We start from the raw sequence: 16,298 nt of genomic DNA, 5'->3' as shown, positions 1-16,298 counted from the left end.
TTCATCCACAAAATATAACAGTCTTCCCAGAAAAATCTATTTTCAGCTCCTCTGAGCAGATATTCCATCCAATTTTTTTAAACACAATGCGTACAAGTGTTATCAAAGACAGAAAAGATGAAAAAATATTTTTATATGTTAACACAAAGAAAGTATCTTTGATCTCAAGAGCACTGTTTTGCCAGAGTAGCTGCTAAAGAGCTAACATCCTTTGTTCACAAATTCTTTGGCTAATTTGAAGGTCATTCTATCTAACAGCATACAAAAAAATTAAATATCCTAACCTACTCGATTTGAAAAATAACCACATCTAACTGATGTTCAATTCCTTTTCTAAAAATTAACCCAAGACGTAAACAATTACGCCAAGACATTTACCATTTAGTTTAAAATTAAGTGATTAGTAAGGTGTTTTACTGTTAAGGGACTGTATAAGGATTTTTTTCTTTTTAATTTTTCTGTAGCAAAATTACACCTCCATCATATCATTTTAGCATTAGGTAATACAACATTCAGATGTAAGCTAGAAAGCAATCCAAACCAAAAGGGAGACCTACATTTTCTGTGAAAATTAATTATATACTGCTGCCATAAAGACCTTTACATTATATTGTCAAAGACTGCAGAAGTTGCACTGCTTAAATGGCTTTAAATAGAAGCAGAAGTCAGATAAATGGACTATAAAGTTTGAGAGAATTTATTTAAGAATAACTCTTCAGTTACTGACCTCTAACACAAAATTATGAGTGGTGTACTTCTGTTTTTTACTGTACAGAATTAAATAATCATTTGGAAAAAAGCTAATAGTATAAACAATCAGCACATGCACTAGGTAGAAGGAATAAAGGCAAGTTTATTAAATTAGCTACAATTTTGCTAATATTTATTCTGATATTTTTGTATAATGTATCACATAGGAAATATTTTCATTGATGTAAAAAACTTGGAGAATTCAAAACAGAGATCCACAAAGGGCTGCTGTACTAATTCAAAAGGTAACCACCACTTCATAAATAGTATCATGCACTAAATGCAAAAGAAGATTTTTCAAATGACTATACAGCTCCACAGCCATAAATCTCTCTATACAGAGATATTAAAAAAAAAAAAAGTAAATCTGACTAAACACAATACATCAAATTCTCTGAGCAAAAGAAGCTCAAATCTCTCTAATCTCTTTTACTCAAGGCCTGAAAACCATATCTGGTGCATCATCAGGCTATGTACAGTCCACCTGAAATTTCACATACCTATTTTAGTGCTCCCCATAGAAAAGATAAACACATACAAAGACAATAAATTAATGCAAGACCATCTCAAATTGATAGAAAACCACTTTGATATAGTACTATCATAACAAGGAGAAGCTGCTCCTATCATGGGGAAAAAAACCCAGCTCTTAACATTAAGACAAATGAGACTCATCTATCATTGCTGCTGTCTTGTAAAAGCTGCCACTAAGCTTCTGAGCTACACCTCCCTTCTACAAACACTCCAAACTTTAAGGAAGGGAACATACCAGCTCCTCCTAAGAGGAGGAGATGTGGAATTTCCTGATCTCTTCCCACTGTATCAGATCATGCTGCTGTACAAGGAGCCTGTTCACATTTAAGAACAAAAAAATGGCCAAGTCCTCTCCACTAAAGGCTTTTAGGCTGGAGTACAGTTTCACCCTCTTTAGCCCATAGCTTCCGTCAGGGAAAGGCTGGGCCCATTACTTCTGAGCTGTGAAATCCAGTGGAGGACTGCCTCTAGGGTGCCCCACCAACTCGAACACTTGCTACAGATATGAAAGAGGACACAAAGGCTTGTTCATGACTAGTTTATCTGTTGAGGAATCACAAATGAGGTTTTGCTCTTCACTTCTTTTTGAATCAACTGACAGCTGTAAGTCAGGAGAAACAATCAAGTTTGGGTTCAAAAACCAAGTTTGTTCTTGAGAAGAAAGAGTAGAAGCCTCAATCAACAAGAAGCAGCAAACCGTATGAAGCAGGATTAATCTTTCCAACTAAGGTGCTGGACTCATTTCAAGCTTACATTCTAACAGCCTTTACTGCACGTAAAAGAACTAGATGTAGTTATGAGTTACATATCATATATAAGGCTTTTAAGCAATTAAATACTGATTTTTTTCGAAACATTAACCTCCATTTTGAAAATGCATAAATATAAAATCACATTTAAATCACATACTTTTTTTTTGGGGAGGGGGGGGAGATTAAGATATATAAAGTTTATAGTAAATCCATCCCACTCCTACCAGTTGCCAGTGCCAGTAATAAGATGCCCAGAGCCAGGAGAAGGATCCCAAGACAGCAGGAGAGCACCTGAAGTGCAGCGCAAAGGAATTGCAGCCACTCCAGCCAGTCAGCCAGCTTCATTAGGGACCCAACTTAAATGCCTCTATGCAAACTCACAGAGCATGGGGAATAAACAAGAGGAGCTGGAGACTGGAGATGAGCTTATGTCTGCAGGGCTATGATCTCACTGGCATCACTGAGACGTGGTGGGATGGCTCCTATGACTGGAGTGTTGGAATGGAAGGATATAGGCTCTTTATGAAAGACAGGCAGGGCAAATGATGAAGAGCTGTCACCCTCTATGTCAAAGACCAGCTGGGAGTGCATGAAGCTCCGCCTGGGGATAAATGAGGAGCCGACCAAGAGTTTATGGATCAGGATTAAAGGGAGGGCAGGGACAGGGGACATTACAGTGGGGGTCTACTGCAGGCCACCCAACCAGTAAGACTGAGCAGATGAGGCTCTCTAGAGACAGATAGAACCAGCCTCACATTCCAAGGAATTGGCTGGATGGTCACACTCAAAGAGTTGCGGCCAACGGCTTGATGTCCAAGTGGAGATCAGTGATGAGTGGTGTTCCTCAGGGGTCAGTATTGGGACCGGCGCTGTTTAACATCTTTGTTAGCAATATGGACAGTGGGACTGAGCGCATGCTCAGCAAGTTTGCCAACAACACCAAGCTGTGTGGTGCGGTTGATATGCTGGAGGGAAGGGATGACATCCAGAGGCACCTTGACAGGCTTGAGAGGTGGGCCCATGAAGTTTAATGAGGGCAAGTACAAAGTCCTGCACGTGGGTTGGGGCAATCCCAAGCACAACTACAGGCTGGACAGAGAATGGATTGAAAGCAGCCCTGAGGAGAAAGACAGGACAGTGCTGGTGGACAAGAAGATCAACATGACCGGGCAATGTATGCTTGCAGCCCAGAAAGCCAACCATATCCTGGCTGCATCAAAAGAAGCGTAACCAGCAGATCAAGGGAGGTGATTCTCCTCTACTACACTCTTGTGAGACCCCACCTGGAGTACTCTGTTCAGCTCTGGGGCAGGAGGTTGGAACTAGATGATCTTTAAGGTCCTTTCCAACCCAAACCTTTCTATGATTCTATACCATTCAAGATCATTCATGCTTTTATCTGTTACAAAAATAAATGTTTTTTTTTCTTAAATGAGTATTGAACTGCAAGATACTTAAGCAAGTATCAAAATGTTTCCAAAAAGTGTCCCAGTAAGGACCAAGAAAACATCAAAAGAATGTTACTGTAAAATCATCTAACAAGCAGTTTGAATCAAAAGTAAATAAGTTAATTTGTAAAATAACTTAATTTGGACAGCAAAAGAAATATTCATTTCTTCTTGCACTGAACGAGCCATGGAAAACTGCAAAGTTTTAGACTAGTTTTATAAAACTATTTATATTAAATTAAGAATTTATGTTACTAATAAAAGCACTCTGTCAAAGTTTGTCCTTCCAAACTCTTTAACCTTCTCTGTCATTAGGACTGACTGATAAGCCACCAGCTGTTTTTTTTCTTCCTCATGCTATAATGCATTCTCTTCCTTTTTAAGGCTAGTATACCCAAGCAACAAACAGCAGGACTTAAGCCAGCTGCTAGAATGTCACAAACCTATATATTTAGCTCCCATCTCATCTATTGCCATCCCTCAGTGTCAACCATTTAATGTCCCTTTTGCTCTGGTCTACTGACATTCCTCACTGAGCTGACAACACTGTGGGCTGGATCAGCAGCCAGGAGGTGCAAGAACACACAACAGCAAAGTGGAGACCTTATCAGTTGTCAGAGACAAAAGCCATGCCTTGTCAAACATACTCAAGGTGTAAAAACATTTTGGGTTTTAATGTTCCCCCCCCCCCAACTTCTGATCTCATTTTCACTGTTTATAAATTGTGCAGTTGTTAATATAAATATTAACTTTAGATCTTTAGTGAAACAGCAATTTGTTCTTTTAGCATGTTTAATTAGCATTACTCCATCTTCACCTAACAGGACAGAAATCCTCCCATTTGTACTACATTAATTTGTACTATTTGCTTCACTTCTGCTTTCTCAATGCTTTTCATACATACTAATATAAACTGTACATTAAAGTCACATTTGCTTTCCGTTTAAGATTGTTTTAAACATTAACCCTTTCCCTCATGCCACAAGTTTAAAGAAAATCTTAAGAGAGTAGTTTCAGTTCCATTTCAAGTAACTATAAAATAATATCCCTCAAAATAAATTTTATGCTACATGCCTGTTCATGTAAAAACACTAATCTAATTACTGTCGTATTTTGGAAATAATTGGATTTTAAATTGCTTAGAATTATCAACGTAAGTGAGAAAGCTGTAAAGATAGACAAATTAACAATTTCATGGTTTTAAAATAGGAATCTTTGTTATCGTTAGAGGCCCATTTGCAGTGATTTAAAGGCCCACAGTACAGTTTGGTAGTTCCCGCCTTTAAGTGGTCATAAAAACCTTTAAACAGTAATTGAAAAATTGTTAACAGAAACTCTTTCAGGAAATCAGATCCCGTGAACAATCTAATAGTAGGCATGCTCAAGTGAGATAGTGAATAATCTGTTTCATCCTATTCACTAAGATGAGGTTTTCAGAACAGTGACAAGACATCAGTTTCAGTAACACCAGGAGATGAGTAAAAACTGTTCAATTCCATGCTCTACTTGGGAATCGTGACACATTTATCTAGAGAATTAACAAGTTATGCTGTGTGTAAATCGGTCTCCAAAACCTAATTGTAGGTTCCAGCAGTGGCCTCTAAGCCTCACAGTTTACATCATTAAACTCATATTCCAATAACAAAGGATCCTCAGGATATACAGTCCAACAACTAATTTCCATAATAATACCTTTTAATTAGATGTGACTACATGTGACATTACCCAAGGCACTTAAAGTTGGCAATTTTGCTGTAGACTACTTCCAATTCTCAGTAATTAGAAGTGAAAAAAGATATGCTTAAATTGGAGCACCATTGCAGATGGTGATACTGTTGTTACAAATACTTTGCAGAAATAGAAGTTCTTATACTTATGGGACACCATTGCCTTTTTTAAAAATTATCAGAGAAATGCAGTCAATCTTCCTCCCCCAAAAAGGAAGAGCTGACCGAGCAGAAATGGCCTTTGAGGTTATACTCAAGTTTATACAAAGGAGAGGTGCTCAGTAACCACTTCACTTCTCCTATTAGTTACTGGAACTTTAGACAAAGTTCTGCATCCCTTTCAGGCTGAATTATTTGTTATTTTATGCTGAATTATTCAGTTTTTATAATTCTAAGTTCCAAAAATAAATTTATTAATCACCTTGAAAGATGGGAGAAAACACAGACATTGCACTCTCAAATCAGAAAACCTTAAAGCTGTATTACATAAATAGTAATTACTATTTTTTCCTTCACAACAGCACTCTGACAAGCAGTGTTAAAAAAAAAAAAAAAGAAAAAGAAAAGCATCACACCAAGCAACAGAGCAATTAAACCCACGATAAAGATGCATAGTATTGTTTTCTGGGTAAAGGTAGACATTACCAGTGACAGCTGTGATGAACGTTTCCATATTCAAACAAGATATTTGGGGGGGGAAATGCATTTTATGAAATTTCTGAAATGAGTAACAAATTACAGTATTTAACCTTCTAAACATAAACATGCTTTTCATTCAAGTGACTGATTTTAATTACCTAATTTAGCTGACTAAATTGTAACTTATAATCACAACCAGTATTAGGTAATTTTGCTTTGCTCCCTTACTTTTACACACATTCAAGTAATGGTAACAACTGCAATCTGCTTCATAGAATTAAAGCTCTATAGCAGAAACAAATTGATTTATACAAATTCACTGTGGGGGATATGAATTCTTACCTAGTTTGAGACAAATCAACTTCTAAAATACTTATTTATGTCTTTAAATATATTTTAAAAGGCTCTAAGTATTTCAACAATCAGAAGTACAAAAAGTCATGATTTAAACACAGAATGATAATGCTTATCCATAGGAGCTTTGTACATCACAATCCATTTCCATGTACATATTAGATTCATTAGTTGTTTTACCAAACAAGGTCTAGAATTTCATGCCATGAAAATACCGAAACATGTCGCAGAAAGTAATTTTAAATTGTTTGATCAAAACAAAAGCAAGCCCCCTCCAAAAAGTTTAGAACAAAAAAACAGTAGGGTTATATAATTGGTAGTGTTGGTCACCCTACTACAGACTTCAAGTGAGATGCTTCAATTGAGTGTAAAAGAAAAAATACTAGTAGCTTTCAATGTCTACTTGCTGTTGTCCAATTATTTCTTCTAAAAAAAATCATAGAGAGGTTTCTCAATGTTGACCATACTTAAAGTGAAAAATTGAACAATTCCATTCACCCTCTGAAAAGGCTGTTACAGAAGTGTTCAATATACATGTTCAGCTGCTAGAATCAGTAAGTTTCCAAAATTCAGCCCTAGAACTGCAGAACAGGTCAGAAATGCAGCAGGTATCTCTAATTATAGCCCTCTGAATATTTCCTTCAGTACTTTAAGGTCTAATCCACCTTGTGTGCTTTAAATGATTTCTGCTAAAAGCTGTTATATTTCCAAACCTTAACTCTGTGCTCTATCTGTGAGAAGGTAGTACACAAAAAGACAAAGGAGGCAAAACTGAAAAGCACCTGAAACACCTTAAAAAGCTCAACTCATCGGGAGCTTTTCAGAGTACGTCTCATGTCACATGCACTATACAGCTGTGTGCTTCAGCCAGCATCAAGCAGTACAGAGCAGCAGTATTTCAATCTAGTATTACAGTAATAATAGCACCTTTACATATCAAATCATATTGAATCTATTATCCTAAACATTAACAATTTCAACACTACTAAAATAGCAGCCTATCAACAATTACTACATTCTGGCTCATTTCTAATTAGCATTTGCCTTTTACCCAGGGGCTTTTAAAGTAAGTAGACACATATTACCACATTCAACAGTTCTGTGACAACCACCACCACCACCACAATCACTACAACAAAAGAGGAACTACCTCATATTTACCACAGGGAAAAAAGACATAAGAAAGAGTTATCATAAAGCTCTGAGATGCACTTCAGGTTCCCATGCCAATCTACCTGTCTGTAGTAACATATATCTCTATATTCTAAGTTTTATATTCCAGCCCTATTTATGCTACAAAGCCAGAGTTCCAGGTCTCTCTCTCATTCAGCTTGAACATCTGCTGACTCCCTGAAGAAACTGAAATGCTTCAGGAAGGCTCACAAGCCTTGTTTACAACTTTCCAGGTCTCAAGGACCACATTCGCACTTGTGGAAGAAAAGTAAGATGCAAAATATTATTTTGGCCAGACTAACTTGAAAAAAAATTTACAGCATTAGGACAGGTGCATGAGCCTTCCTGGAAGACAGGGGGTACTATGCTATATAGTAAGAGACAACTAAAAGGAGTGCAAGTAAGGTGTAAAAAGGAACTGGTTGCTCATCAAGCAGCATTATTTTTCTTAAAATACTGAGTATATTTGAAAGACAAACAATGCATGCAGTTTCAAAGAAATGTAGTAAATTTCAAAAGCAATTAGTGCCTTCACAGAATTCAACTACTTTACACTGCTTTTAAGAAATATATAAAAGCTTAGAATTGTGAATTAACATTATGCCAAAGTAACTGAAATGAAACAGCTGTGTCCAACTACTATTCTTACCGGCTTTAAAAAATAGCAGAGACCAAATGAATAAATTGAGTAGATCCATACAACAATGGATTAGCCATGCAGTCTCAATCTCCTATTCAGAGATATCTATTGAGGTAGCATTTTTGTTTTATTCTAAATCCAATGTTCAAAACTAAGGCAGGCAAACAATAGTTCTTAAGCTATGAAACAAAACATGGAAGAAGAAAGTAAAGATCTAAACAGAATGTTTACTCCACAAGCTGGTATTTGTATACAGTCTTTCTCTCAACAAGAATCTGGAAAAAGACCACGTGACCAACATCAATGAGGCTCAAATGCAGAGAACAACAATCCCGTTCTTTTGAATTATGGATCAAATCCAAATCAGAAATGAATGCTACAAACGCAACATTACACTGAAGACTTCCTTGATAAGTGATACACACGCAAAAATGTATTAATGAGTTAAGAACTTCAGAAACAGCAGAACTTAAAAACAGCTTACCCCTTTAAAAAAAAAATACCCACATTCTTGCTTAAAAAGCAACCTTTTTTTAACTAATATGCACCCCCAAGGCTTGTGGGCAGACTTATTCTAATAATAAACAATAGACCTTTTAGTATTGTGGACATGTAAGCTGATTTTTACCTGAGAGTATGATTTAGGAGAGATACATGGAAAAATATCAGGCTGATATTTTGACTGGTACTCAAAACTAGCAATTCAGGATTGGGCTCGGTGCCTTCTTACCAGGCAAAACACAGAGCAAGCATAGTAAGTGAAGACTTACATTTCACTGATCTACCTATATGAAGTTACAGAACTCATGCTGTCCTCTGACAAGAAAGTATTGAATTACTTTTGCAAGGGCAACTCCATAAAAAATCTGAGCATAGAAACAGTAATACCTAAACTACAGAGCTAGTAAAAATGAAGAAATATCTAATATGCCTGTCAAAAGCTTACTGACTACCAGTGAGTGGGGGAAAGAAGGAAGGAAGATAGCATGGTATTTTAACTGCCAGGTTAAGTTTCTGGGGTAAATACAGCAGCTTATTGTTACAGGTCTCCTTTGTCAACTAATCAGAGGAAAAAAAAGTTTAAAAACCTCTTCACTCTCAAGAAAGTGGTTTTCTCTCTGTTTTACCTGCTTAAAACATTGTACTTCTCAACTACAAACTCCATCCTTCGGGAGTCAACTTCAGCCCTCTGAAGGACAGGGAAGATCTGGTCTTGACTGTGAATAACTGAGTGCATCTACTAGGGATTCTGATGCCTAAATAGTAATTTGTAAATCCACATGTGTATTTGAAAGACAGCTCTACCTTACTTTATTAAACATGGGTTTAGCTCTTACTGATATATTTCCATGTTTACTGCAGTCCCAAACCCTAGTAAAAATACAGGGGATGTTAATTCACAAAAAACTACCAGTAAGTTCTGCAGGTATACCCAAGTGTACCCGACCTATTCACAACAGCAAGCAAAAATGTCATGCTGAAGCACTTCCTCCTCTCTGTATAAAACTCTTATTTACTATGATAAACATTTGAAAGAATAGATTCAACAAAAAAAGAAAAACAAAATCAATATTCAAGAAATCTCTCTGCCCCACAATTGACCTTTCATTATTTGTATTTGCACACAACTCTTCGGTACTTAGTCTTGCAAGAGCTACTACACAAAGTAAGTAGAAGTTCTGAGGGCAAACAGTTCAGCAAAAGGAAACAGACAAACTGACACCACAGAGTTGATCATGATCAACTGAAATCATGCACCCAAATATTTTTGTAGTCCACGAACTAAAGAAATTTATGCACATAAAGTGTAGAATTCTAAAACAAAAGAGGGTATTAAGAGGACAGCTCTGATCAAATAGATTGCCAATTGAAAGCCTAACTCTGCTGAGACAACTACAGTTGAGAGATGAGCCATAATAAAAGGCAACATGTGAGCAAAAGCAAGCATGACAGATGTTGACTACTAGGTCTTAACTCACTCTTCAAAAAGTTCAGTTGGACACATCCTGAGCAACCTCAAAATTTGTAATTCCTAAAGTTAACCATTTTTAGTAAGATTAATTTATTCTAACTAAAATTTTAGATATTTCATTCACAGAAAAACAACAGGCATCGACAAACTATTTAGACTAATTTCCTAGCCTACCATTCTCCTTCAGCACTCAGCTCCCCCCAGCCCACCCCCCACCTTCCTCTTCAGCCATGGTGTACATACAGAGGCACCCAAGTATCTAGCGCTAGTCATTAATGTGAGATTAGAGGACTCCTACCCTTATGAGTTGGACTTGTACAGTGACTAAACCAGAGAAATAATCCACTACTTTCTACCAGCAGTGTCATATACATGCTGGACATCACTAGAAGTTTCATCCTATGATGTTAATTTGAAGAAGTTACTAATACAAGCATCACCATAACAAAGTGGTATTCTAACAAATATGTTCAATTTGTGTAGCAGTACCAGATGCAACTCATTTCTTCTCCCCAATTTCCAAATTTACTTTGAAAAATATTCAGGGAAACATTGTCCCTAGCCATAGCAAGTGCTATTTACGTAGTCTTTACGTGTCTTACCTCTACCCTGCCTTCCTTTTTTTTATTTCCATACACACAAAAACAGAGTATCTGCAAATAGTTAAAGAACAAAATGTGAAAGTAAGAATGAATCAGGAATAAGAATATTAACAAATAAGTGACTAACTTAACTGCTCTCAATGCTTGAAGAGTTAAAATGGGGAAGAAATAAGTCTTGTAAGGATGAGACATGGACCAAGTTCATTGGTACTGCTGAACTGAGTCTGCAAGATTACCATCAGAGACTAAAGGTCTCTAAAGGGGTTTTATCTCCAATGTGTTCTAAACTGTCTTTCATCCTTTTGCCTCCCAGGACAAACATGCTGTAGGGATTTGACAGGCTTAATTCTGAATAAAATTATGACAATATATGTAATCTTTCAGCAAGGTGCTACCAAAAACAACCATCAGCTATTGAGTGTGAACCAGGGCTCAAAAGAAACTTATGTTTCAAAAGGTGAATCAGATGGTCACTAACAGAAGGATATCCAATAAAATTTTAGACAGAAAGGGTAAAAAAGCTTCATACAAATATTAAGATATGTCTCCATTTTAGTAGCATCTAAACAAAGGGGTCCTTTCTAAATGAATCCATTCCCTTACCATTTGCAACCAGAGCACATAAACCCTCTCATAAATATATAAATTTCAAACTCAAAATTAACTTTTTTGCTCCCACTACTTCTGCTAGAATATTTTTCCAAATATCTCATTCAGACTGGAAATTAGAATCAATCTATTTCAATTCTTCCATATACATTTGTATCAGTAGTTGACCTTTTGCCAAATCTTCCTTCAGCCCTACAGAACCCTGTAGCTCAAGTTTATTTACAGAGACTACTTTATATCTATTTCTCTCTTTCCTTCCCATTGCAAGGGTAAACAAGGCCAGCTCTTTTAGCGTCCTTCCCTGTTTACCACTAGGGAATAAAGAGCTTAAGTAAAAGAATCAGAACAATAAAAAGGATGTTATAATTTTCATAATCCATATTAGGGATGCTATTAAACTCTGATATTACCACATTGAAAAAGGATTTAAATGTTTTGTCGGTAAGTTCCCCATAGTAAAATGAATCCCTGTGTTCATCTTTCTGTTGTACTAATTAAACAGTTTTAACTAAAATGGTCAGAAACTACGCACAAGCTGTTTATCACTGCTGGCCTTTGAGCTTCAGTATACTCAAAGGACATGCTACTTTAGATGCGATAATTACTGAGTTCTTACATTTTTACTGAAGAGCCACAGAAGAGTTCCAACAGAGAATTTCACATTAATCAGAGTTAACAGGGTACTTATTAATAATAAAGCCATGATTATAATAGAAAAACATTTATTCAGTCCAACATTTGTAGGTACTAATTCCAAAAACTGTTTAAATTGATATCAGACAGAAAGTTTAGTCTCAGCTCTTTAGGGAAATTCAAGAAAATTAATCATTTATCTGAACCGTAAGAAACGCTAAAGACTATTAACTATTCACCAAACAATAGCACACCCTCCATTCTTCTGCTTCCTAAGTGCTCAATAATTTTCCTGACATCTTTTCTTCTTACTTTTTTTAACTCTGATGGAAGATATTTCTCCATGAATTGGAAATGCCTTCAAACTGCAACACCAAAGACTTAAATGAGTGTACAAAGATTTAACTGTAGAGAGAACACATCTTTAATGCAGGGCAAATTATGGACAACTAATAGAATTTAATCTTCTGGGTGCCTTCTGCACAATTTCTCTCTGAAGTTTCAAGAGCATATACATGGTTCAGAAAAGCTAAGTAGCTCAAATCTCAGTTTTAAGGCTAAACTTTCTATAAAGATCTAACACCTTCCAAGGGTGCTAGAAGAAAATAATATATACATACATACGCAACTGCATTATTGTGGCTTCCAATGGAAAAACAATGAGCCAGAAAGCAGACCACCCCAAAAGTTATGCAGTTTATCAGATTGTGATTACATCATAGGAAAATGCTCCTTATTAATCTCACATGCAAAAGAAAATTAGTTATTTTTTAGCAAGACGTTTGCATATTTTCCACTTACTAGTACAGAAGTAGAAATGCAGACTTCACACAGTCAACATTTAAAAACTACAGGCTGTTTCACACAATCGATTTGTTTGAAAGTTGAATCTTGCATCAACTATGGTCTTAGACTAAAAATTAGAATAAAAATACTCCATATGCACTCATATAAAAAACTAAATTATTATGAGACTATAAGGCATTTTATATATTTATTTTAGCTTTGTAATTCAATTTTATATATTCTTTCCTCTGTGTAGTTACTCAAAGGACAGTCAAACAGTAATATCAAAATGATGTAGGCTATGAAAATTTACTGTTTCATCTTTTATACATATATGTATATTTATATATATGTATATAAAACATAAGTTTGTTTAAACTTATGGCAGACCATTATCGTTATGCCTCACAATTAATTTAGGATTCTGTGCACAAAATGGCACTACAGTACCATTCATTATTCACCACAGTCAACTAATCTTTATACTTAAAATTGTAAGACAAAAATATTTACCAGAATAAAAGTTTATTAGAAAGTCATAAATGTTTGATTATTTGTGTTATTAGTAATATTCCTAAATCTACATCAGAAGACAGTTTCTGGTCACTCTTCTCTGAATAATCTTTAAGTTTATCCATCTTTAAGTCTTTACAAGATTGTCAGTTGGAAGAGAATGATGGCGATAGAAAGAATTAACTGGATTTATCCGATAAATTCACTGTGATAGTCTGCACAACATGTCTTCCCTGTATCTAATAAGAATTAAATCAATTGCTAGATATGAGTAATAAGTTTCATGTAACACTGTGTGATTACAATGAAATTATCTTTACAGGTGAAATTAAATCTTTGCAAGTTAATTTTACAGGTCTTTTTAAAGACAAGTTGGTATCACTGTACTCCACACCTTCTAAACACTGTACTAGCCTGAATGCAAAGCAGGTTACTTAATTTCTAACTTGCAGAAAGATCTTAGAAAGGGCCTACATACAAAACCACAGCTTTTTTTGCATGTAGCGGTATATTATTGTTGCTTAACCAATTATTGAGGCTGTGCAGTTCTAATTTGAGTAGGTAGGAACAAATACGGACAATACGTAGACAGGAAGGAGCACAGAGAGAACACTGGGCTTGGCTCCCCGATAGAAGCCTGAACTACCAAGTACCACCATATTGTTAGAAGCTGTAGGTTTTCTAGCAAACATTTTACATCATCACACAAGAACCAACTACCTTTTTATTCCAGTTTCAAAAGAATCACTGTTTTTGGTGTGGGGATATATATGCATGTACATATATGTATATGGATACACATATGCATATATTGAATTTGGAAGAAAAACAGAAGGGAAGGGGAGAGACATGTCCTTACTGCCAATGCAAATTCTTTGAACACTTTTCCCAGTACAGGTATTTTATAAACCACAAGCAAGAAAACAACTTTGAAAACTGAACTGAAAATTCTTTGAACACTTTTCCCAGTACAGGTATTTTATAAACCACAAGCAAGAAAACAACTTTGAAAACTGAAAAGGGAGAAGAGACATTTGTCTAAATATTCTGTTCTGAATAATGACTTGTACTTAATTTTCTTGATGGAGTATGGTACAATGAGGTTTATTTAGAGGCCTGTATGTTCTAAGCAGCATTAAAATAATAAAGCTCAATTTGGAGAGCTTAGTTTAATTAATGATACAAAGAGGAGCCTCAAAAATACATAAGTTACTTGCATTTTTTGCTGTTCTGTACTTTCTTCCACTTTATACCATTTCAGCGTGCAAATGCCTCACTTGGACCCTGCACTCCTCCACTGCAACTGGACCTCTACATTCTATTAGGGAGAATAATACAATTTCTTATTTTGTCAATGAAAATGGTTGTGGTAGATTTTGACAGCACTATTTTTCCCAAGTTGTCTTAAGAACCCATTCAGACCACAGAAGTTCTAAATAGTTCTTCTAGTTAAATGAAGCCATTGTCCCTCAAAAAGGTAGGTGTACAATAGAAGAGAACACCCAATGGAGAACATAACTTTGTCATGAAAGCAAGAAGCTTGGCTTGCAGGGGGGAGAAACGAACCCCAAGATAAAGACACTTCTATATGCAACAGAACTGGTTACACAGGTATAGGACAAACAGTAATTGAGGTTAAGTACAGTCCCCAAAAGGCTTCTAAAGGGTCTCTAAGGATTCTCCAACTGACTTTCAGAGACATACTAAGAGCAAAAAACACTGTCCCAAGAACTATTTCCATCATAAAACTCACTACACAGTGTCTCAGAACTGACAATACTGAATGAACAAGATAATTCAGATCTTAGCTCTACAGGTTTATAATCCATACTAGTTTGGTATTTAACATAACCGTCTCCCACTCACACTCACTATAAATCAAGCCACCAAGTGGAAAATACACTGCTTCCCTAAGAAGTATCTTGTCAATAGCAATTCAGTGTGATCCAAGGGTGGATCATGTGTGATCACATGAAATTTACATTTAAAGACAACCACAAGGATCAAAAAATAATTTAGGGACTAAAAAGTTATACTTACATCTGGATATTCTTTTACAGGCACATATAGTTTCTCTTGTAACTGTACAATAGGTCCCACAGCATCTGGTAATTCTGCACTTCTCTTCTCCGTACTACCATTTAATGTGTCGTTATACATGTCTTTCCGTACTCTGCTAATTTCTGTGGGGGGAAAAACGTATATTAGGTATTAAATACAGTAACAGATTATAAACTAGCATGACAGTCTTCTCTTTCTAATCTTTCCCAAATCCTAATGCCATTTTCTTCCTCTCTTCATGATCATGGTAACTTGAAAGAAAAATCTACTCTGGTTTTGTTTAGGATTTTGTGTTGGTTTCGGGGTTTGGGTTTTTTTTGTTTGTTTTTAGGTTTTTTGTTTGTTTTTTAAATGGCAGCATCCATCTTAAATGTTTTCTTCATGCCTACTCATCCTGTTTATGGAATTCAGCTACTGAAGTAAAAATTATGTGCAGCTCCGCAGAACATTTACAAGATTGTTCACATCATTTAAAAGGTGTATAAAACAGTTCTTTTACATATTTTTTATAATAAAGCACCTAGAAAGCAAAAAAATTAGAAATCTGTACCTAACAAAAACTACAAAAATGTATCTATGCAGTACTATTTACTAGTTATGAGATTAACTATAGCATTTGGAAATTAAATGGTGCATCTGAGAAATCTGGCAACTCAAGGGTACAGTTACGGAGCACACAGTGTGACAACAAACTAGTAAATATTGTTCTACCAACTACCTCCAGTGAGATAATGAAAAAATGAAGACAAGTATGGTACCAGAGACCTGGGCAACCTCTACATACTTTACAACGAAGTAGCAGGACTTTTGAGTGTAATGAAAAACTCCTTCACAGCACCAGGGAATGTCACAAGTGGAATTATAAGCACTGTTTCTACCAATTACACCTCTATTACCCACACCTGGAGGTATTTACTTACAAGTTGTAGTTGAGTAGTTATAAACAAGGTAGTTAAAAATGGATAATTTGATTCAAACCCATGTTAGTTTCACTAAACTGTAACAATCTGAGAAGGAACACAAAGCTTTCTCTTATTTAACCGAAAAAACATATTTAACAAGAGCTTATATTTCATTTCTGCAACTGTTAAACTGGTATTTAAAT

At 35.7% G+C, this 16,298-nt stretch overlaps 1 protein-coding gene across 13 annotated transcripts in view; it reads right to left on the bottom strand.

Annotated features, from left to right (window-relative positions):
• Positions 1-16,298, bottom strand: part of QKI (QKI, KH domain containing RNA binding) — a 169,449-nt gene that overhangs the window by 111,682 nt on the left and 41,469 nt on the right. For all 13 annotated transcript variants that reach the window (XR_012834581.1, XM_075748548.1, XM_075748542.1 and 10 more), the window contains exon 2: positions 15,173-15,315. Coding sequence is in view for 12 of the 13 variants with exons in the window: in XM_075748548.1 (XP_075604663.1) it covers positions 15,173-15,315 (143 nt within the window). In the remaining variant the exon portion in view is untranslated. The remainder of the gene's footprint in view (positions 1-15,172; positions 15,316-16,298) is intronic.

Source organism: Balearica regulorum, chromosome 3 (assembly GCF_011004875.1).
Source record: "Balearica regulorum gibbericeps isolate bBalReg1 chromosome 3, bBalReg1.pri, whole genome shotgun sequence".
Lineage (NCBI taxonomy): Eukaryota > Metazoa > Chordata > Aves > Gruiformes > Gruidae > Balearica > Balearica regulorum.
This window is presented reverse-complemented; position numbering and strand designations above follow the sequence as displayed.